The sequence below is a fragment of the Neophocaena asiaeorientalis genome, unplaced genomic scaffold (genome assembly GCF_003031525.2).
Source record: "Neophocaena asiaeorientalis asiaeorientalis breed wild unplaced genomic scaffold, Neophocaena_asiaeorientalis_V1.1 scaffold251, whole genome shotgun sequence".
NCBI classification, from domain to species: domain Eukaryota; kingdom Metazoa; phylum Chordata; class Mammalia; order Artiodactyla; family Phocoenidae; genus Neophocaena; species Neophocaena asiaeorientalis.
Window position 1 is genome coordinate 1052870 of NW_020173377.1, and position 22673 is coordinate 1075542.

At 56.9% G+C, this 22673-nt stretch overlaps 1 protein-coding gene across 1 annotated transcript in view; it reads left to right on the top strand.

Annotated features, from left to right (window-relative positions):
* The window catches only part of DNAH1 (dynein axonemal heavy chain 1), a 101404-nt gene that overhangs the window by 55597 nt on the left and 23134 nt on the right, over positions 1-22673 (top strand). Inside the window, exons 17-44 of the mRNA XM_024746472.1 lie at positions 628-769; positions 1291-1446; positions 1855-2053; positions 2133-2386; positions 2960-3172; positions 4716-4880; positions 5601-5722; positions 5881-5986; positions 6570-6749; positions 7395-7535; positions 8155-8318; positions 8548-8661; positions 9417-9605; positions 9889-9994; positions 10699-10812; positions 11269-11418; positions 12911-12997; positions 13090-13276; positions 15836-15927; positions 16318-16472; positions 17936-18113; positions 18908-19102; positions 19191-19310; positions 19531-19689; positions 19849-19953; positions 21146-21286; positions 21434-21594; positions 21997-22154. Coding sequence (XP_024602240.1) covers positions 628-769; positions 1291-1446; positions 1855-2053; positions 2133-2386; positions 2960-3172; positions 4716-4880; positions 5601-5722; positions 5881-5986; positions 6570-6749; positions 7395-7535; positions 8155-8318; positions 8548-8661; positions 9417-9605; positions 9889-9994; positions 10699-10812; positions 11269-11418; positions 12911-12997; positions 13090-13276; positions 15836-15927; positions 16318-16472; positions 17936-18113; positions 18908-19102; positions 19191-19310; positions 19531-19689; positions 19849-19953; positions 21146-21286; positions 21434-21594; positions 21997-22154 — 4253 coding nt within the window. The remainder of the gene's footprint in view (positions 1-627; positions 770-1290; positions 1447-1854; positions 2054-2132; positions 2387-2959; positions 3173-4715; positions 4881-5600; positions 5723-5880; positions 5987-6569; positions 6750-7394; positions 7536-8154; positions 8319-8547; positions 8662-9416; positions 9606-9888; positions 9995-10698; positions 10813-11268; positions 11419-12910; positions 12998-13089; positions 13277-15835; positions 15928-16317; positions 16473-17935; positions 18114-18907; positions 19103-19190; positions 19311-19530; positions 19690-19848; positions 19954-21145; positions 21287-21433; positions 21595-21996; positions 22155-22673) is intronic.

Genomic DNA, 22673 nt, shown 5'->3' on the forward strand with positions numbered 1-22673 from the left:
GTCTTATAGCCTGGGGCTGGCTCCAGGTTGCCAGGGTCTGGGAGAGACTGGCACTGTCTCCTGGGAACCCTGCCCAGGAGCCCTAAGTCACCTGCTTTATGGGACATCCTGGTGCTCAGGGTGGCCTCCCCCACGATCTGCAGCCCAAGGCCAACTGCAAGCAGAATCTCTGAAGCCCACAGGGTCACCAGGTCAGCCAGGCAGAGGGAGTTGATATGAAGGAAGCTGGTCTGGTGGCCCTGTCTGGTCACCAAGGAAATGCAGGCCAGAGGCTGTCACTTTGCCTCATCTGAGCTGAGGCCCCTTACAGACCTGGGGAACTCAGGATCGCTTCTCTCATTTTGGACACCATTCCCTTCTTGTCCTGTCACTGCTCTGGGCACATTGGGTGTGCATCTCCCTGGAAGCTGCCCACAATCCCAGGGTGGGGACTGCTTTCCCTGCCAGGCAGCCGCACACTGCAGTGGTGGCAGTGGCTGCCTCCAGGCTCACTTCTACCTCCCAGTTGCCCAGCCCCGGCTGCTCCAGCTGCCGTCTGGATCCCCCATTCTCCCCTTCACCCTGGCCTGCACACCCCATGATTTCAGTGTGACATTCCCCCCCATAACCCATCCCTTCCCCATCCAGATGGGCTGCCAGCAACTGGCCTGCTAAGATCCTCGGGCAGATAGAGATGGTACGGCAGCAACATATGGAAGATGAGGAGAAGTTCCGCAAAATCCAGATCATGGATCAGAACAACTTCCAGGAGAAGCTGGAAGGGCTGCAGGTGGGGCTGGGTTGAGAACACACACACACACACACCACACACCACACACACACACACCACACACACACACACATACCACACACACACACACACACACACACACACACACACACACACACACACACACCCCACACAGCTCTCCAGGGCCAGGACTTACCCCTTGCAGTCAGGAGGTGCTGTGTCAATGTTTGCTGGGCGAGTGAACAAGTAGCTAAAAGAATGAACTGAAAGGCCAGAGAGGTGCCTGGGCAGCAAGTTCCAGGAAATTTCAGAGTAGCAAAGAGCCCCAACCCCTCTGTTGTGTCCTCATGGGCACTGTGTCTCCTTCGGACCTTGCTGTGTTACCTTGGGGTGGTCAGCTGCCTGTGATAGGCCAGGAACCTCTCACTCCAGGAGAAAGTACCCTCAGAACTGGGAGATGTTGATGCTCTGGGGACCTCAGTTTCCCTGGGTGTGCACAGGGATGCGTGGGCATAGGTGGGCCCACAGAGGCATCTGATCCCTTGTTCCTTGGCCTGCAGCTGGTGGTAGCTGGCTTCTCCACCCACGTGGAGATTGCGCGAGCGCATGAGATTGCCAACGAGGTGCGCCGGGTCAAGAAGCAGCTGAAGGACTGCCAGCAGCTGGCGATGCTCTACAACAACCGCGAGCACATCTTTGGCTTGCCCATCACCAACGTAGGCCTCCTCTGGGCTCACTGCCCCCCAGCCCTGAGAAGGGCTCGAGGAGGAGCCCATGGCATTTGCGGCCACGTCTGGAGCCAGCTGCCAAGTAGCAGGGCCCTGGCATTTGGGGTGGGGGGGCAGGACTGAGCAGGCTGCAGAGAAGAGCTTACCCCCGTCTCCTGGCCCCTAGGGCGAGGAGGCTGCCTGGACCCAAGCCGGAGGCTGGAGGCTCAGTGCAGGCCTTGCTCAGCCACTCAGAGCCCAGAGCCCATGGGGGGAAGGAAGAAGGGAGGCCAGGCCTGAGTCCATGGGGACAGGATCAGGGACAGCAGCCAGGAGCAAGGAGGGGCCCCAGAAGGAGCATTGTGGAGAGAGACTGGGGAGCACCCTGACACAGCCCCAGCTTTTCTGCCCCTGCAGTATGACAAGCTCTCCAGGATGGTGAAGGAGTTCCAGCCCTACCTGGACCTCTGGACCACAGCCTCCGACTGGCTGCGCTGGTCGGAGAGCTGGATGAACGACCCCCTGTCAGCCATCGACGCAGAGCAGCTGGAGAAGAACGTCATCGAGTCGTTCAAGACCATGCACAAGTGCGTGAAGCAGTTCAAGGACATCCCAGGTAGGCAGCCCAGCCAGCCCGTCCCCTCCTTCCCTGCCTGTGCCAGCTGCCTCTCACCCCTGCCTGCCCTGCCCGGCAGCCTGCCAGGATGTGGCCTTAGACATCCAGGCCCGCATTGAGGAGTTCAAGCCGTACATCCCGCTGATCCAGGGGCTACGCAACCCTGGCATGAGGACCCAGCACTGGGACATGCTGTCCAATGAGATCAACATTAATGTCAGGCCCAAGGCCAACCTGACCTTCGCCCGCTGCCTTGAGATGAACCTGCAGGACCACACTGAGAGCATCAGCAAGGTGGCCAAGGTGGCTGGCAAGGAGTACGCCATCGAGCAGGTGGGCCGCCACCAGCAGGCCCGCCCTGCCCCACCCACATGCTGCCCAATGGTGTGGGAATGTGACGGTATGGGGCCCCATTCACCAGGCCAAGAGGTTGAGGTGCATCCTATTAAGTGCGTTAATAGTGCATATGAAGTGCTTGGCATGGTGTCTACCACCCCTATTATTATTCAGTTATTCCTCTCAAGTTATTCCTCTCTCAGGAAGGTGCTGATAGCATTACCTCATTTAACAGATGAGCAAATTAAGGCGCAGAGAGGTTCAGCAATTGGCCAAGGTGGCATAGCCAATAAGGGCTGGAACTGGGACCAGAGCTCCTAACCAGTGCCTTAGCTGCCTCCCAACATGCTTGTTCATGCATGTTGTACACATACACCACATGTGAGAGCGAGTCAGCCTTGGATTCCGATGAGGGTCCATGAGGGATTTGTTGACCAGACAAGCTGAGAGTTTGCTGAGGGGGCCTGAGTGAAGATCATGGCCGGGTAGAACCTGCCCTTCCCCGCCCAGTGCTGCTCAGTGTGGGCCGGCTCTTTCCCGGGACCCAGCCTTGACTCGTTCCTACTCCAGGCGCTGGACAAGATGGAGAAGGAGTGGTCCACCATCCTGTTCAACGTGATGCCCTACAAGGAGACAGAGACCCACATCCTCAAGAGCCCAGATGAGGCCTCTCAACTGCTTGATGACCACATCGTCATGACCCAGAGCATGACCTTCTCGCCCTACAAGAAGCCCTTCGAGCAACGCATCAACTCCTGGGAGAACAAGCTGAAGCTGACCCAGGTGGGCCCTTTCTGTCCTCCCCTCCCCCATCCCTCCACCCTCACAGCACCCTGTCCCAAGGCTGCTCTTTATGGTGTCTGGGTGGGGCTGGAAGTGGTGGAGTGCCTTGCTGAAGGTTTGCACAGCTCCTGGCTCTCTGCCAGTCCCCTCACAAAGAGGAGGGGGACTAGAATGGGGCTCTCCATCTCAGGTTCGGCTGCTGGAGGAGGCAATTCAGAATGTGCCGGTGGGGCCAGTGTTTGGTCCAAAGCTGCAGCTGAGGAGGGGCATGAGAGCTGCCAGCAGACCCCCAAAGTGATGCCTAGGCTTGGGACAGCTAGGACCTCCAGTCTCAGGACTTTCTGGGCTGGACACCACAAGGCCCTGAGGCTCCTCAAAGTCCCCTCCTACTCGGCCCTGAGCTTCTCACTCGCAGCTTCTCACTTGGAGCTGGCTTGGGGTAAGAGAGCCAGGGCACTAGGGACCGCTGCTCTTTGGGGATCTCAAGGCCAGTGGCCGGCACTATCTGCAGAACCCTGAGGTCAGTGCCAGGGCCAGGCCTACTGGTATGATTCTGACAGCCCCATGCTGGGAGCTGTTCAGAAACTTCCAGTGAAGGCCAGAAGCTGAGCGAGGAGGGCCTGCCTGTATGTTCCTTGGGTCACCCAGAGAGGCCTGAGCTCATCAGCATTGTCCCTGGGTCTCCGTCCTTTGCTCACACTGTCCTCTCTACCTGGAGTTCCATCTCCTCCAGGGCTCAGCATCGAGCGGCCCTCATTGATTCCCCCACACCTGAATGCAAGGTATTCCCATCGAGGCCCTTGGTTGGTGCCTCTTACAGAACCCATCACACACACTGGGCCCTTGGTGATTCAGAGGCAGAACTGGCTGTTTAGAGGATTGTGGGCTCCTCAAGGGCAGGGACCACACCCTCCTCTGTTTCCTCTGGAGCCCACATGGACTTGACCTGGGCCTGACACAGGCTGGCCACAGCACACTGTTTCATGAAGAAGAGAATGAACAAATGAATGAATGGGTTTGCACTGATAGGAAATGGCAAGAGATGAATTTGGAAAGGGGAATCTGGAGGCAGAGGGGAAAGTGGCTTGAAGAGGTCTCACTCTTGGACTGATGTTTCACAGAGTATTTTAGGGGATCTCAAGCTCAAGTCCCAGTACACCTCAAAGAATCGAGGGGTCATAGACCCAGAGTCCTCCCAGGAGAGGAGACTGGCTTGGTCTTCCATGCACTGGGCTCTTTCCTTGTTACTTTAGGGTTTGCTAGTTGGGGCGTGGTTCTCTCATAGGAAGACTGGCTCCCCTGGCTCTGTTGGAGGATTGGGCATCCTGTGGGGGATTTGCGGTTTCTCTGGAGGGCAGACATCCATGCAGCCTCTTTGCTCCCAGGAGTACCGTGGCTGACAGCGCCATCTAGAAATTTTCCCGTGGACACTGGCTCTGGTGCCCAGTGCTCTGCCTAGAACTCTAGTGGGATAGAATGTCTAGGTCATGGGGGACAGGACCCAACTTGGACCCCAGGCCCTGACAGTCCATGCCCTGTCCAGGAGGTGCTAGAGGAGTGGCTGAACTGTCAGCGGGCTTGGCTCTACCTGGAACCCATCTTCAGCTCTGAGGACATCAACCGGCAGTTGCCGGTAGAGAGCAAGCGCTACCAGACCATGGAGCGGATCTGGAGGAAGATCATGAAGAATGCCTACGAGAACCGGGAGGCGAGCTCACCCGGGGATGGGAGGGGGAAGCTGGGACTACCGGGGAGCCTCCTGGTCTTGTCTCTACTGAACAAGAAAGACTGGAGGACAAGTCCAAGGCTTTGGTCTTGGCCCGTGTCCCCCTGGGTGGGCTCCCCAGTCTTGAGAGACATTCCTCAGAAACACAGCAGTTGATGGTTTTCCCCTTGGAGATTTTCAGTCCACAGTAGTATTTTTATTATTTAATTAAATTAATTAATTAACTTTATTTGCGGTACGCGGGCCTCTCACTGTTGTGGCCTCTCCCGTTGTGGAGCACAGGCTCCGGGCACGCAGGCTCAGCGCCCATGGCTCACGGGCCTAGCCGCTCCGCGGCATGTGGGATCTTCCCGGACCAGGGCACGAACCCGTGTCCCCTGCATTGGCAGGCGGACTCTCAACCACTGCGCCACCAGGGAAGCCCCACATTAGTATTTTTAAAGACCCTGACAAGTCCTACAGCAAATCAAATTACTTGGCTTTGGTTAACCCTATTTATTTTGATCATAGACCTCTTTTCTGTGGGGCTGACAGGAGTGATGGAGGCAGCCCCTGGCTCGGGGCAATTTTCCTGCCCCCGTTTCTTCACGGGCCCCACTGAAGGTCTCTACGTGGCAGGCATGGGTCCTCTCTGAGCCCACCTTGCTGTTTCCCAGTCAGACCGCTCTTACTTCCAGTTTCTCTCTGACCCGGGCCATCCAGGTGATCAATGTGTGCTCTGACCAGAGGCTGTTGGACAGCCTGCGGGACTGCAACAAGCTGCTGGACATGGTGCAGAAGGGCCTCAGCAAGTACTTGGAGACCAAGAGGAGCGCCTTCCCCAGGTGGGCACCACTGGCCCATGCCTACTCTGTCAGTGCCTGCCCACGAGGCTGGGGCCCCAGTGCCCCTCCAGGCTGGGGTGCAGGGATGTCAGTGGTACTGGGGCAGCTGGGACCCAGTGGCTGCCTGACCCACTCCCTCACCCCTGTTCCCCTGGCAGATTCTATTTCCTGTCTGATGATGAGCTACTCGAGATCTTGTCCCAGACGAAGGACCCCACAGCTGTGCAGCCCCACCTACGCAAGTGCTTTGAGAACATCGCCCAGGTGGGTAACTGGGCCAAGGGCTCAGGGCCAGGAGCACTGGGGCACCTTCCCAGGGAGCACACCTCTTCTCTCACCTCAAGTCTCTTTAGCAGGAAATGAGGTGGCAAGTGAGATTCCTGGCTCTTAGAGACATACCTGGGGCCTGTGGGAGGAAGGTCAGCTGCAGAGCCCTTGGCTCAGGGTTGGGGGACCCTTGCTCCCAGCTCACCCAGGGGATCCCTGGCCCCTGCCATACACTGAGGTTCTGGCTAGGCTGAGAAACCCATGAGGACAGAGGCTCCTGACTCTCCTTCTCCTCATCTTCGTCTATGAGGGAGGCCACACAGGCTTGCGCAGGAGGGGGACATGCAGGGCAGGCTTAGTCCCCTTCCCCAAGTGGGCTGTGCCACAGCTGGGGACAAGGCAGTCCCATCTTGCCCACAAGCAGTCAGGGAAGGCCCAGCCAAGGTGGAGCTCTCTTCCAAATGTGAGAGCCACCTTCTGAAGGTGGAGGGCACAGGCAGGGTCAGCGCTGGGGCTCTGGTGGGCAGGGCTTCTGGGCACACTGAGGGTAACCCCACTCTTAACTGCCCCCTGCCCACAGCTGCTCTTCCAGGAGGACCTGGAGATCACACATATGTACTCGGCAGAGGGTGAGGAGGTGCAGTTGTCCTTCTCCATCTACCCATCCAGCAACGTGGAGGACTGGCTGCGGGAGGTGGAACACAGCATGAAGGCCAGTGTGCGGGACATCATCGAGAGAGCCATCAAGGCCTACCCCACAGTGAGCCACGCCTCCCCTCCCAGCACAGCCTCCCAACCTACTCGTTCTTCCGTTTGCTCCTTTCTCAGTGCCTCTGTGCTCTATCACGGGGGCTGGGCTACCTGTCTACCTCATCCTCAGTCAGCCAGAGTGTCTCTGGGGGCAAAGGGTCCTTGGGGCCCACTCAGGGAGGAATCTGAAAACAACCTCTAAAAAGTGAGAGTGGCTCCTAGTGATAATCAGTTGCTGTGGTTACGTTTCATGCACTCACTGTGTGCCAGGCCCTGGGATGGGACTTCACCCCCATTACCTCTCTCAGCCCCACAATCAGTGGCTAGCCTGGGTGTTAAGCCTTATCCTACAAAGTAGCCGAGAGATGTTTCCTGCCCAAAGGGCATGTGATTCATAGGTGGCAGTCAGGATTTGAACCCAGGACTGTGTGTTCCCCAATCCCGGGCTCCCACCCCTCTGCTTCCAGGTCTCCTCTGCAGAGGAAGTAATGACTCTGCCCAGCCCTGAGAGGCCCAGAGCTTAATGGCTTCTCTGCTTTCGAGGTGGAATTAACAACCTGAGACCAGAAGCACAGATGACATTTAAGGGAAAAACAGTGTGCAGGGTCGGGGCTGGCAGCTTCCTGGGTCAGCCCCGTCTGTGTTATCGTCCCAGATACTCAGGACTCAGTGGGTTCTGAACTGGCCTGGCCAGGTGACCATAGCCGGGTGCCAGACCTACTGGACCATGGAGGTGGAAGAGGCTCTGGAGGCCAGCAACCTCAGTACCCAGCTGTTCCCCCAGCTTGCCCGGCAGGTGAGACTCAAGGGGGTCACCATCTGCTCCCCACAAACACCCCACACCCTGGGAGAGCCCAGGCCTTCCAGGAGCTTTGTTGTGTACTGATCCTGGAAGAGGCCTGTTGTTGGAGCCAAAGAGTAGAAAGTCAGACACCCTTGAAATGAGTGTCTCATGACCAGCCACAAGTGGGAGGTATTGGGGCTCTGAGGGGAGCTCTGAGGACAGGCGGATGCCCCTCACCCTAAGGTCACAGTGGGAGCCTCCTCCTGAAGCCCTCCTGGGCTACCCCGCAGCCTGCGCTCACTCTGTGCACTAGCTCCTCACCACACTCCTTCCTCAAGCTCCTCGCCAGGCCCCACCACCTCACCTGGCCCTTGACACCATAAGCTGTAGGGAGGCAGATGCCATGCATGTGCCTCCATTTTTATCACTTCCCTGCCAGACTTCCCATGTGACCAGTGCCCTGCCTGCCCTCCCCCTGCCTGGTCACTGCACCCCACCCATCCCAGACCATCAGAAGCCCCCAGAAAAGAGGGGTGGTTCCTGGCGGAAGCCCACCCTCTGAACAAGGGAGGGGAAGCCTGCCTGCAGTGTGGCCCTGCCCATTCCTGATGGTGTCCCCTGACTCCTGCAGCTCAGTGACCTGGTGGCACTGGTGCGGGGGAAGCTGTCCCCCATGCAACGAGCTGTGCTGTCAGCACTAATCGTCATCGAGGTCCACGCCAAGGATGTGGTGAACAAGCTGATTGAGGAGAACGTGGTCAGTGTGAATGACTTCGAGTGGATCTCACAGCTGAGGTGAGGAGGCAGGCGGTGTGGCCACGTCCAGGGCCAGAGCAGCAGCAGGAGGGGTCAAGGGATGTGGGGAGTCAACTACAATAGGGTGGTCCCAGCCCTCGGGGCCCTGGGGCAAGTTGGGCGCCTAGATGACTTCACTCCCCAAAATAACCGCCTCTCCCCTACCACATACCCTGCACAATGGACCGTGGTCCACATGGCCTGGGAACCTATCTCCCTGCAAAACCAGGTACTACTGGATGAATAACAACCTGTACATCCGGGTCGTGAATGCCAAGTTCATCTATGGCTACGAGTACCTAGGCAACAGTGGGAGGCTGGTGATCACGCCCCTCACGGACAGGTGAGTGCCCCCCTCCCCACGTACCCTCCCACACTGGGCCCCTCCCTCCAGTTCTGACTGGCCCAGGAGTCCAGGACCCACAAGGCACAGTCAGTCCATCAAAGGTTAGTAGCTCAGCTTTCGGGTTTAAAACTGGCTCTGCCTGTCATGGGCTGGGCGACCTTGGGCAGGTGGCTCAACGCCCCCTATGCCTCAGTTTCCTCTGCAGCTTCCTCAGGGTGGTTATGAGAGTTTTGTGAGCTGATGTGTAAAGCTCTTAGCACCTGTGTGGTGCTCGGTAAGCATCTAATGGGTGTGGGCTTTACTGATTTTATCAGTCAGATCCTCCTTTCAACACGAGAGAGGAATTGATTTTGAGAGAAACAATGGGCGAGTCCCTTGACAAAGTGAACACTTCTCTTCTAAAGCAATCAGTTGTTTCCTCTGGCTGTCTGTATTTAGTAGCAGCTGGATTTTCAAATTGGGTTTTGAGGAAAGGAAGGGAAGAGTAGCCACAGGTCAGCCATCCTGGCAGGTCCCTGAGCCAAGCGCTGCAGGGCCATGGGGTGGGGGAGCACTGGCCAGGTGGACAAGGGCTCCAGTCCTGACCCTGGCAGCCAGGGCTGGGCCCGCCTGGGGCCCTGAGAACGGGGAGGAGCAGGAGCTGCCCCTCCACAGGGCCCAAGACGGTGGGGGATGGGGGCTGTCTCTCCTCATGCCTTTGGAACTCCTGAGGAAGGTGCACAGCCCACACCCATCTCCTCTCACTCCCACAGGTGCTACCTGACCCTGACTGGGGCCCTGCACCTCAAGTTTGGGGGTGCGCCAGCTGGCCCAGCTGGCACAGGGAAAACTGAGACCACAAAAGACCTGGGCAAGGCCTTGGCCATCCAGACCGTTGTGTTCAACTGCTCTGACCAGCTCGACGTCATGGCCATGGGCAAGTTCTTCAAGGGCCTAGCCAGGTAAGGCTTGGTGTGCAGGTGGCACAGACAGGGCAAGAAGGCTGAGCTCTCCCGGGACATTGCCGAGAGGAGCCTCACGGTTTGGTGGAGGGGAGGGGATGGGATAACAGGAGTCAAAGGCTCGGCCCCTGGCGGCCACTGGGACGGGGTGGTGGGCGGTGGGATTGTGGCTGAGCTGACAGAGAGCGCCACTGAGGGCTTCCTCCCCAGCAGAGTCAGCGGGGGCCCCTGGAGGTGCCAGGTGGCTCTGAACTCATATCCCCCCTCAACATTCTCCCCTCAGTGCTGGGGCCTGGGCCTGCTTTGATGAGTTCAATCGCATCGATATCGAGGTGCTGTCTGTGGTGGCGCAGCAGATCACCACCATCCAGAAGGCGCAGCAACAGCGGGTGAGCCTCCCGGGGGCCACCCCTGTCCACGCCCCCCGCAACTGACCACGTTTTTCCTTCAGCTATACCCGTCCCGCCCATGCCGCCTTGCAGCCCCCCACACTGGTGGGGTGAGAAGCCAGGTGCTCAGGCCTGCCCTAAACCCAGCCTCTCTCATCTCACAGGGGACTGGGGTCCCCCCAACCCCAGAAGAGCTGTCTCTGGGGGACTTCTGAAGCCAGTCGGGGAGCCCCATATCCTTACCCCACTCTGGGTACAGCTCCTGGGCCAAGCTGCAGTAGATGAAGTGGTCCCTCCCCACATCCTGACCGTTATGGAAAGTCCCAGCCATTTGTCCTTCTAGTTTTGTTCAGGGTGGTCAGAGGTCTTCTCCTGGGGATAAGAGCTGGGAGGCTGGCAGGTGTCCCAACCCCAGTAAGGCGTGGGTCCTAGTAAGGGCTGAGTTTGCCCAGGTCTAAGGAGAATCAGTGTTGGGAAATGGGGGTGGAAGAAGATATGTGAAGGGAAGGGGAGCGGGACCTGGGAGGCCACGGGTAGCCAGTGGGATCAGAGGTCTTAGGCCAGATCCTGAGAGAGGAGCCAACCCATGGTCAGGGGTCCAGTCCAGGCTGACCAGTTATAGTCAGGACAGGGACATCAAGAAGGGATGAGGGGGAACATCCAGAGGATGGGGCAGGTGAGCCAACCCCTCCCTACCCCTGTAGGTGGACCGCTTCATGTTTGAAGGTGTTGAGATCCCACTTGTGCAGTCCTGCGCTGTGTTTATCACCATGAACCCGGGATACGCTGGTCGCACGGAGCTGCCCGATAACCTGAAGGTGAGTTCGGACCTAGGTTTGTCCAGGAGGCTGCTCAGGGTATTGGGAAGCACCAGAGCTGTGGCCTGGGCTCAGAGATGCTAAAGCACTTATGCAAGTACACACAGCTGCTGGATATCAGGGACTGTGCTTCCCCATCGCAGCCCTCCTGCCCAGGGGCCCTGAAGCCCACCCCCAGCCATGGAGAGGAGGGCCCAGGCTTGTCCTCAGGGCTTGGGAGAAGGTAAGGGGCAGGTTCAAGTCAACACAAAGGACCGGTTTCTAACGGGCAGAGGGATCCACTCATAGGGGCATATAAGCCTCAGCTGTGGTAGGCGCAGTGGAGGGAGGATCCAAGCGTTGGTGGGGGAGGAGGGCAGTGAAGCTTCCTTCAGAGGACCAGACAGTCCAGAGAGCAGGTGGTGCTCTGGGAGGGGAGGTTGGCCTCTCCATTCACACGGACACCATGTGCCCCAGGCACTGTTCCGGCCTGTAGCCATGATGGTTCCAGATTACACCATGATCGCTGAGATCTCCCTCTACTCCTTTGGCTTCAACGAGGCCAATGTGCTGGCCAAGAAGATCACGACCACCTTCAAGCTATCCTCCGAGCAGCTCAGTTCCCAGGTGAGGTCATGCCCTAACCAGGTTCCAGGGTCTGAGAGCTGCTGCCTTCCCCTAGCAACCCTAGGAGATAGGTATTACGTCCCCATTTCTCAGCTGAGAACACTGAGGTCCTAAGTAGGCAGGAGCCTGGCCAGGCTCATGTGGTGCACAGGGGAGCTGGAGCAGGAGCCGGGAACAGATGCCCACCTGGGCCAGTTCAGGTGCAAGCGAGGGTCAGACAGTAAGAGACCAAGAGCCACACAATCCAAGGCTGGATAGCAAGTGCACCTAGGTCTCGTGGGACCAGAGTGGGACAACCAGCACCCCCTCCACCCGAACCTCCCAACACCAGGGCCTTCCCCTCAGTGAGCTGAGCCCAGGTTCTAGGGCACATGCTGTTGGTATAGGCACCAGCACTGGCGGATGAGCTTTCCTGTTTGACTCCAGTCTCAGGCAGGCTCCCCCTTTGCAGTGGCAGAGATGAGCCCTAGCTCTGGGCTTACATGCTCCCAGCTTAGTTTCTTAATGGTTCCAAAAAAGTCCCTGGTGTCACCCTAATGGGCCCTCTTTAGGTGACCTGCTCATGCATGAACACCCATCACTGTGGCTTGGGAGACCATACTGCCTTTGACCAGGTGGGGCCCACCGAAACCCATGGGCTAGAGGAGCATTCTGTTACTGGGAAAAACAGCAGCTGTCCACAGAGTGCACCATAGGTGCCAGTGCCTCCACACACCCTTCTTTCTAACCATCCACTTTCAACAATGTACCCCCTCAATAGAGCAGCTATCCCCACATTGTTCTGGAAATGCAATCAACCCTTCCCAAGTGCTGATGACCCAAAGCCAAGCCCAGTCTCTTCATCCAGCTCCAAGTCCAAGATTTCTGGGAAATGTGCTGGTCTGTGGGTCAGGTCCAGATGTAGCTTCCTGGTCTGGCACCATGAGGCAAAATGATAAGTTTAACTATTTCCAACACACCTGCTATATAATGGAGAGAAACAGAACCAGAGGCAAAAGCGGGGAAAGCCAAGGTAGTACGGCCGAAAGGGTGGGTCTGGAGAGATATGATGAATGTTAGAAGGAAGCTTAAAGGCCATCGAGGCAAGTCTGCTTGTGGCACAGATGGGAAACTCTTTCATCCCCTTTTTGAACAAAACTTGAGTGCCTCCCTGCCCTTGGCGCTGTGCTGGGACTACAGGGATTGAGCCATGACCAAGGCAGACTCCTCACTCTCAGGGGCCAAGAGGCAAGCAGGGGTGCAGGATAGGTAACCTGGTAAGGGGAGTGGGCCACTGGGGCAGTGAAGTAGAGGGCACCACAGGAACCCAAAGTGGGGCACCTGGCCCAGGCTGGGGAATGCAGGTGGGTGCGGATGGCCTGCAGGGGAAGTGACACCAGCTATGAGCTAGGCGATGAGGCACGGCCAGGTGTCAGGTGGGAGACAGTGTTCCAGACAAAAGACCCAAGAGGGACAATGCTCACCCACACCTCCTCCTGTATGGTGGTGACAGGATCACTATGACTTCGGGATGAGAGCTGTGAAGACTGTGATCTCAGCTGCCGGGAACCTTAAGCGAGAAAACCCCAGCATGGATGAGGTGAGCTGCATCCAAAGAGGTGTCTGGGGAGTGGGGCTCTAGGGAGGCTCTGGAGCAGCTAGAGGGGTGTCTGACCTGGGCCTCTGCTGCAGGAGCTGATTTGCCTCCGGGCCATCCGAGACGTGAATGTGCCCAAGTTCCTGCAGGAGGACCTCAAGCTCTTCTCTGGGATCGTGTCTGACCTGTTCCCCACCATCAAGGAGGAGGTGACTGACTACGGCATCCTAGACGAGGCCATACGCAAGGCCTGTGAGAAGAACAACCTCAAGGACGTGGATGGTGAGCCCCTGGCCCTACCGTCCTGTGGTGCCAGAGGAGGGCTGGGTCCAGCCCCCCCAGGTTGCAGTCCAGCCTCAGGGTCCTTCCCGCCTGGCCAGGCATGCGGCAGGCTGGGGCTCTCTGCCCCTATCTCCGCTGGGACACTTCAGGTGGTGGGAGTCTAGGGAAAAACTCTCCTTCACTCTCACATCAACACTTCTGACACCAGATGTATGGGGTTTTACCCCACGCTCATCAATTCTCGAACACAGCTGTGTTCTACCATTCAATTCAATCCTGACATTAATCAGAGTTAGCATAGACCCCACAGGTTACGGGCTCAGTCCCACAAGACTGCCCCCACTTCAGATACTAGTCACAAGTACTGGCTCCCCAGGTTACCCACAACCTCTGTCCTATTTGGCTACAAATCAGAGGTTCCCATGACCCCGCCCCCCTCCGGCTTGATCATTTGCTAGAACAGCTCAAAGAACTCAGGGAAACACGAACGCTTGCTGATTTATTATATAATAAAGGATGTGATAAAAAGGATACAGATGAACAGCGGGATGAAGAGATACATAGGGCGAGGTCTGTCCCTGTGGAGTGGGGGTGAGTCACCTTCCCAGCCCGTGGATGTGTTCACCAATCCAGAAGTTCTCCAAACCCTTACTTTTGGGATCTTTTTCTGAGGATTCATCATGCAGGCATGGTCACTTATTAACTCCACTTTCAGACCCTCTCCCATCTCCAGAGAATGAGGGTGGGCCTGAAAGTTCCAAGCTTCTTCCGGTGACCAGTCCCCTCCCAGGAGTTCACCACCAAGAGTTGCCTCATTAGAACATAAGATGTTCCTAACACTTGGGAAATTACACAGTTAGGAGTTCTGTGTCAGGAACCAGAGACTAAATATTGAAACTTGAAGGTTCTCCAAGCACCCCTATTTACAAGGGTTTGAGGAGCTCTGCATCAGGAACCAGGAACAGAGATTGCCTATTATTTCACAGTGGGGAAGCAGGTGCTGCCCTTCCTCCCCGTGGAGGAGCAGTCACAGCTTGGACCACACCCTTGGCCTTGTTACTCCTTGACAGAGGCTCTCCTCTGCCTCATCCTCACCTGCTTGGGGTGGGAATGGGGTTTGATGTCTGGGTTGGGGGAAGATGATGAGCCCATCCACCCCCCTGCCCTTCACTGTTCTTCATTAAATATGCGGCCCTAAGCACCCCCCAGGCCTGCTGAGGCCCCAGCAGGCGAGTTGAATGAAGCCTCAAACTCTTCTCTCCCTCACGGCCTTGGGGCAGCTTTGCCAGCACCAAATAACTGGATCTTGTTCCTTTGGCAGGGGCCCCCAGACCTGCATCGCTCTCCTGGACCCCTCTTCTTGGGCTAAAGTGATGTGCTCATTCCCCGCCTGTGTGGGTCTGGCCTGCCACTGCAGCAGGCAGCTGCCCCTACAGCTCTGGTCTTGGTCAGTCAGAGACCCTGACCGACACCGGATCTTTTATTTATTTATTTATTATTTATTTTTGGCTGCATTAGGTGTTTGTTGCTGCGCGTGGGCTTTCTCTAGTTGTGGTGAGCGGGGGCTACTCTTCTTTCGGGTGTGCGGGCTTCTCATTGCTGTGACTTCTCTTGTTGCAGAGCATGGGCTCTAGGCACGTGGGCTTCAGTAGTTGTGGCATGCAGGCTCAGTAGTTGTGGCTCACAGGCCTAGTTGCTCTGCGGCATCTGGGATCTTCCCAGACCAGGGCTCGAACCCGTGTCCCCTGCATTGGCAGGCAGATTCTTTTTTTTTTTTAAAGTTATTCTTAGCATTCAGGATTTCTTTTTTTTTTAATTTATTTATTTATTTTTGGCTGTGTTGGGTCTTCGTTTCTGTGCGAGGGCTTTCTCTAGTTGCGGCGAGCAGGGGCCACTGTTCATCGCAGTGCGTGGGCCTCTCAATGTTGCGGCCTCTCTTGTTGTGGAACACAAGCTCCAGACATGCATGCTCAGTAGTTGTGGCTCACAGGCCTAGTTGCTCTGCGGCATGTGGGATCTTCCCAGACCAGGGCTCGAACCCGTGTCCCCTGCATTGGCAGGCAGATTCTCAACCACTGCACCACCAGGGGAGCCCGGCAGGCGGATTCTTAATCACTGTGCCACTAGGGAAGCCCCTGACCCTGGATCTTGTCCCTGGGATTTTGCCTCATGTTGGCCAGCACTTCCCTGGGGCCGTGCTCTCAGTAAGCTGGATGGTAGCTTTGGAACTGAAGTTGATTTTGAGGCCTGTGACAGTTCCTCATTGAGCAAGCCTGTGCCAGCTGGACACCCAACCAGTGGATGTTAGGGAGTAATAGTCACAATGGAAATAATGGCTGGCCATTAGCAGAGAATTCCTGCTCTGTGCCAGGCTGTGTGCTCAGGGCTTCACCTGCCTCTACCTATGAGGTAGGTACTACTGCCATCCCCATTTTACAGATGAGGAAACTGAGGTGCAGGGAGTGAGGTAACCCATCACAGGTCACACAGCAAGCTAGTGTCAGGACCAGGATCTAAGCCCCCACTCTGATCCCTTGGCTCCCTGCCATGTCCTTCCAGGATTCCTGATCAAGTGTATCCAGCTGTATGAGACCACGGTGGTGCGGCACGGCCTCATGCTCGTTGGGCCCACGGGCTCTGGCAAGAGTAACGTAAGTGTTCCCTGTGCTATACAGTAGGTCCCTGTTGGTTATCTATTTTAAATACAGCAGTGTGTACATGTCAGTACATGTACATGTCAGTTCCAAACTCCCAATCTATCCCTCCCCCCACCCTTTCCCCCTGGCAACCATAAGTTTGCTCTCTATACTCCAGTATAAAATAAAAATTAAAAAAAAAAAAGACTAATATAAGTGGAGCCTAGCTGGGCAGCCCAGTACCCAGACAGTGGACCTGAGGGTAGAGCAGCCTCAACAGGGGTCTTGGCCCCCACTTGCGCCTCCTTGGCCTTTAGAATACCATCCTGCCGTGGCCCACAACCCACTTCAGCCCTTCTCTCCAGCGAGCTTGGAGGCTTACTCTTGGCTGGCCCTTCTCCACAGTGTTACAGAGTCCTGGCAGCTGCCATGACGTCGCTGAAAGGGCAGCCATCCATCAGCGGCGGTGTGTACGAGGCCGTCAACTACTATGTGCTCAACCCCAAGTCCATCACAATGGGCCAGCTGTACGGGGAGTTTGACCTGCTCACCCATGAGTGGTGAGTGGCCCGGGACTCCTCCAGTGACTGCCCTGCTCCCAGACCTTTGCAGGCTATGGGTCGTGGGCCGCCTCCCTCCCTGAGCCAAGTGGAAGGTCGGGAACTCTGGCTTTGGAGCCCAAATGCCTGGGACTCTACCCACCACTGCACTTGCTCACTGAGTGACCCACCTCACCCCCTGGGCCTTTGTCCCTCATCTGCAAAGTGGGGGAAAAAATGACACCATTATTATGGAAGATGGCTGGGACAGTGTAGCACATGCTGAGCTCTCAGTACATGTTGACTTTTGTTAGTACCCACGAGAGGCTGGTGGTCTCTCTTGGGGCCTCTGCTCCTGGGCTCAGATGTGCATTTTAGGGGAAGTGCACCAAACTGGGAGAGATGTCAGCACCTGAGGGTTTTCTCCAGGGCTATTCTGTCTCTCCAGAGAAGTCTCCAGTCTCCCGCTGGGGTGTCTTCTTGGTCCCAGTGTTCTGGAACCCAGTGGAGGATGGGCACTGAAGAGGGGCGGTCACCCATCTTTCTGAATGTGGGCCTGTCCAGCTTCCCCCATTTCTGGTAAAGGGCCTCACCCATGCCTACTCCAGGCTCTTGTGTGGTTAGGTGAGGGCCTGGGGATCAGACCAGAAAAATGCCCTCCTACCCACCCCCTTCCCTGGCATTTGGTGCCTCTGAAGTCTGAGGCTTCTTGGGTTCTCTGGCAGGGACTAGATGTATCTCATGACCCTGCTTTCTCTGCGAGGTCATTTACCCCTTCTCCACCTCTGTCCATCTTCCGGGACTGTGTGGACCTCTGTTTCTGTGTTGCCTCCTCCCTCATCTTCCTTTTCTTTCTTTTTTTTCTTAAATTCCAGGACACTATAGTTTTTTTTTGTTGTTGTTTGTTTGTTTTTTGTAAATTTATTTATTTTTGGCTGTGTTGGGTCTTCGTTGCAGTGTGCAGGCTTCTCATTGTGGTGGCTTCTCTTGTTGTGGAGCGTGGGTTCTAGGCGTGTGGGCTTCAGTAGTTGTGGCACGCAGGCTCAGTAGTTGTGGCTCGTGGACTGTAGTGTGCAGGCTCAGTAGCTGTGGCGCACAGGCTTAGTTGCTCCGAGGCATGTGGGATTTTCCCAGACCAGGGCTCGAACCTGTGTCCCCTGCATTGGCAGGCGGATTCTCAACCACTGCGCCACTGGGAAAGTCCCCTCATCTTCCTTTTCTTTTGGGGATATTACTTTTCATTCTCCTTTAATAGAACTTTAGTGAGGACTCAGCAGGGAGAGAATATAAGCACACATTTTCATTATATTTATTATACCAAAAAGTCCCATTTTCCCTACTATAATTTTTAAATGAATGAAGATATTTAAGAAAAAACAAAAGCAGAGCAGGGCCAGCATGGATCCAGGTTTCCCTGGGAGCCAGCTGTGCTTGCCGCCCTGCCTCCCCTGCACCTACAGCCCTCTCCTCCCTGGTGGCTGCAGGACAGATGGGATTTTCTCCTCCCTCATCCGGGTGGGGGCCATCACCTCTGACACCAACAAGAAGTGGTACGTGTTCGATGGGCCGGTAGACGCTGTCTGGATTGAGAACATGAACACGGTGCTGGACGACAACAAGAAGCTGTGCCTCAGCTCCGGGGAGATAATCAAGCTCACAGAGGTGTGTCCGCCTGTCTGCTCACTCTGCTCTCCTTCGCAGCCAGGTGGGCCCAGGGCACACCACGCTAGCCAAGCCTCATCCCCCTCCACCCTTCCCTCTTGGGGCCACAGCGCCATCCCCATCCCCAGGCTCCTGTACTGCAGGCACGTCCTACACAGCTGCTCAGTGCTGCCCTTTCGGCAGACCCACTTTCTGTGATGCTCCGAGCCCAGGGCCAGGACAACTACCCCAGCTCCTGGTTGATGCTGTGCCTCCCAGGCCTATTTGCAGTCATATCGGCCGATTCTGGGTTAGGCATACTGGCAACGTGCCTGGAGTCTGGAGAACATAGGAACAGCTGCCTGGTGGGAAGTGTGGGGCAGTTCTTAGAGAAGGAGGGGTATTGCCTGAGCCTAAGAGCAGCCAGTCTCTTGAGTCCTTCTGAGAACACCTGGATGTCAGTGTGACCCTGTGTCCATGTACACAGGTGCGGGGCTTTGGAGCAGAGCACACAGCTCCCATCGGATATCCCCAGGGCTCTAGGGACCCCAAAATGCCCTGACCCGAGGCTGGCCAGAGGGCTCCCAGGAATCTCCTTAGACTCCTTCTTGGCTTCTGGGGAGGGCTGTGTTATCAGCTGAGGGCCAAAGGGTTCCTGCATTTGCCCCCACCCCAGTCCTGTTCCTGGCCCAGCGCCTGCCCCATGGCCTGCCCACGGTTGCAGGATGGGCAACACCTCCCCATGGCCCCGCAGCCCTTTCCCCTGCTGTGGAGGCTGGCGGCTGGCCCACTCACGCAGTTCATCTTGGCACCAGGCGATGACCATGATGTTTGAGGTGCAGGACCTGGCAGTGGCCTCCCCAGCCACAGTATCCCGCTGTGGTATGGTGTACCTGGAGCCCAGCATCCTGGGGCTCATGCCCTTTGTCGAGTGCTGGCTGAGGCATCTCCCTGCTTTACTCAAGCCCTTTGAGGAGCAGTTCAAGGCCCTCTTTGTCAGCTTCCTGGAGGTGAGTGAGACTACAGTGTGCCGGCCCAGATGGGGCAGCCGGGTGCTATGGCCACCAGCCACAAGAGCTGGGTGTCCATCCCTTGTAGGGGTCCATCACTTTCATCCGGTCCTCAGTGAAGGAGGTGATCACCTCAACCAACAGCAACCTGACCATGAGTCTCCTCAAGCTGCTGGACTGCTTCTTCAAGCCCTTCCTGCCTAAAGGGGTACGGCTCTGAGCAGTGGGCTGGGGGCCTTCTCTCCTCATCTGAGGGCCCTGAATCCCAAGTCCAGCTTTCTGGAAGACAGAATCAGATTGGCTCACATGGGTCATGGGACACCCCGACCAGTCTGCTGCAGACGCAAAACTATGGCAGAGGCCAAGGGATGGCCCCCACCCCCTGGCTTCCTCAGGCCACTTAGTTCTGTCCCCGCCTCTGTCCCCAGGGCCTCAAGAAAATACCTCCCAAAAAGCTGAGTCGCATCCCAGAGCTGATCGAGCCCTGGTTCATCTTCTCCCTGATCTGGAGTGTGGGTGCCACAGGGGACAGCGCCAGTCGCATCAGCTTCAGCCACTGGCTCAGGATCAAGATGAAGACAGAAAACGTGAGAGGCGGCAGCCCCTGGGCTGGGGTCCAAGGTCTGGGATGCATACGCTGAATGCTGGGTGTTTTGGGGCCGTCCCCCAGGCCCCGGCCCCCAGAAACAAGTAGCCACGCAAGCCACCGGGTCTCACCGCCTGGTTTTCCCCCTGGTCCTTCACAGCTGACCTTGCTCTTTCCGGAGGAGGGGCTGGTGTTTGATTACAGGCTGGAGGACGGCGGCATCAGCAGCGCCACTGACGATGAGGACGATGATGAGGGCAAGCAGGTGACTGCAGACCTGCCCAGGGAGGGCCCCACTGGGTGGCGGCGGTCCTCCTCGATGAGTAGTGACTGCAGAGAAGGGGCTGCATTGGCGGTCACAGGTCTCAGGCTGGGGTTATCTGCATCATCTCCTGAATCCTCACAGTGACTGCAGAGAAGGGGCTGCATTGGCGGTCACAGGTCTCAGGCTGGGGTTATCTGCATCATCTCCTGAATCCTCACAGACCCACAGCATGGTTATTATTGTGCCCGTTTCCCAAACAAGGAAATTGAGGCTCAGAACTGTCGCGCCCAGCTAGTCGGTGGCAGAGCTGGACTTGAACCTGGGACTGGGAGATGTCAGAGTGCCTCCCCTCCCAACCATACACACTGCTTCCCCTGTGTTGATGCTGAGCCCAGGTATTAATCAACTCAGTTCTACTTAAAAGCCCCATTTGCCCAGGGGCTGGGCTCCTCAGGGGTGGGGGAGTAAGCCCCCATGGCCTGTCTTGATGTCCCCATTTCTCCTCTTAGCTAGCGAGGGTCCCATTAGCCTACCCTCATGGGATCAGGACTCCAGCCCAGAAGGAAGAGGGGCCAGAGAGGCATCTATAGAGATGTTTACTGCACAGGGTCCTGCTGGGGGTCTCACGGGGCACGTTTGAGTCTAACCATCAGTACCGTTCCCAATGGGACATGTGGGTTTGACCACAGTGAACACCCCCATCAAGGGAGGTCTGCAAGTTGAGTCAGGGCTGTGGGTGAAGGGATGCATGCAGGTGGGGAGGGTGGGGGAGAGAGGGCCAGGTGACCTCTCAGCGTCTAGGCGATGCCAGCCCCATGGTTCTGGCCCTCACATGCTTGGGTAGCCTAAACTAAACAGCAGAGACCTTTGCATTCTGGGTTGTCCAGTTCCCAGAGTACTTCCTTCATGCAGAGGCCCAGAGACTGGCCCCACTGAGGTAGCTGGATGCAGGGAAGCCTTCACTTGGGCAGCTGTGTGCAGAGAGCCCCCCATTCCTGGAGGTTTGTTCTGGGAGTCCCCCACCCTGTGTGGAGAGTGGGCACAGGGATTCCTGTTTCTGTCAGAAGCAGCCCTTCACCTGGACCCTCTTGCTGAGTCCCAGCAGTGCCGCTCCTTGCCCTCCTGGTGCACTTGGCCAAGGGTGAGACGGGGAGAAGGTTCCAGGCCCACCCTGTGCCACCTGTGGTTCCAGGTTGCCTGGGTGAAGTGGATGGACTCCTCAGCTTCGTTCACCATGATGCCAGATACCAACTACTGCAACATCATCGTGCCAACCATGGACACCATCCAGATGTCCTACCTGCTAGACATGCTACTCACCAACCACAAGCCCGTGAGTGCCCCTGCCATGCCCTGCTTCACCCCACACTTCCAAGGCCTAGGTCAGGAGCGGCTGGCTCCCACACTGACAGGGCGGCAGCTCGTGCTGCATGCTGGGCCCTGTGAGAGCGCTCTGACCCTGTGTCCCCTGCTCTCCTAGGTGCTGTGCATCGGGCCGACGGGCACAGGGAAGACCCTCACCATCTCCAACAAGCTTCTCAAGAACCTGCCGCTGGAATACATCAGCCACTTCCTCACCTTCTCTGCCCGCACCTCAGCCAACCAAACCCAGGACCTCATCGACAGCAAGCTGGATAAGAGGCAGGCACCCTGGTTCCTTCCTGGGTCCGATGTCCCCCAGCCTGGCTCGGCCAGCTGCTGTCACCCCTCCCCTCCCGGGTGGCCCTTGGGCTCCCTTGCAAACTGCTCTGGAGCCTTCTTCCATCAGGAATTCCCACCGAGCTCTTCTGTGGGTGCTCTCCCTGGGCTGAGCACTCGGGCGGGGCTTGTTATCTATCTGCCTAGAGGCAAGACTCAGAGCAGCCAGGTGTGATGTCCCAGGATGCTCAGAATGGGACAAGGAGTTGCTCAAGAGGCTCAGCAATTCGGGGGAGCCTGAAGTTAGTGAGGGCTTCCCAGAGGTGAAGCTGCCATCCTGCCACCCTGGATTCCCTGAGGACCTGGTACCCGTGGGTGCTGGGCTTACACAGCCCCATCCCACAGGCGGAAGGGTGTGTTCGGGCCGCCCCTGGGGCGCAACTTCATCTTCTTCATCGATGACTTGAACATGCCGGCCTTGGAGACATATGGCGCCCAGCCGCCCATTGAGCTTTTGCGCCAGTGGATGGACCACGGTGGCTGGTATGACCGCAAGATCATCGGTGCGTGCTGGCCGCCTGGGGCAGCGGGGCGGGGCTGGGTGTGCTGGGCAGGGCCAGGGCCTCACCCATTAGGCACAGTAGGCACAGGACCTGGGCCCACAGGACTCACAGAGAGTCCATGGAAGTGTTTTAATGTCTTTTAAAATCAAGGGGGGGCTTCCCTGGTGGCGCAGTGGTTGAGAGTCCGCCTGCCGATGCAGGGGACATGGGTTCGTGCCCCGATCCGGGAAGATCCCACATGCCGCGGAGCGGCTGCGCCCGTGAGCCATGGCCGCTACTAGGTCAAAGAACGTTTAAAATGCATAATATTAATATATTTGTCTATGTACCAATACTGTGGTAAATTATATTTTTTAATATATATATTTTTTAATGGAGGAGGAGGCCCAAGAAGGCAAAAGTGCCCAGGGCCTACAGAAGTCTTAATGTAGCCCTGGGCAGGGCCTTCTAACTTCCTGCCCTGACTCCAGGAGCCTTCAAGAGCCTGGTGGACATCAACTTTGTCTGTGCCATGGGCAC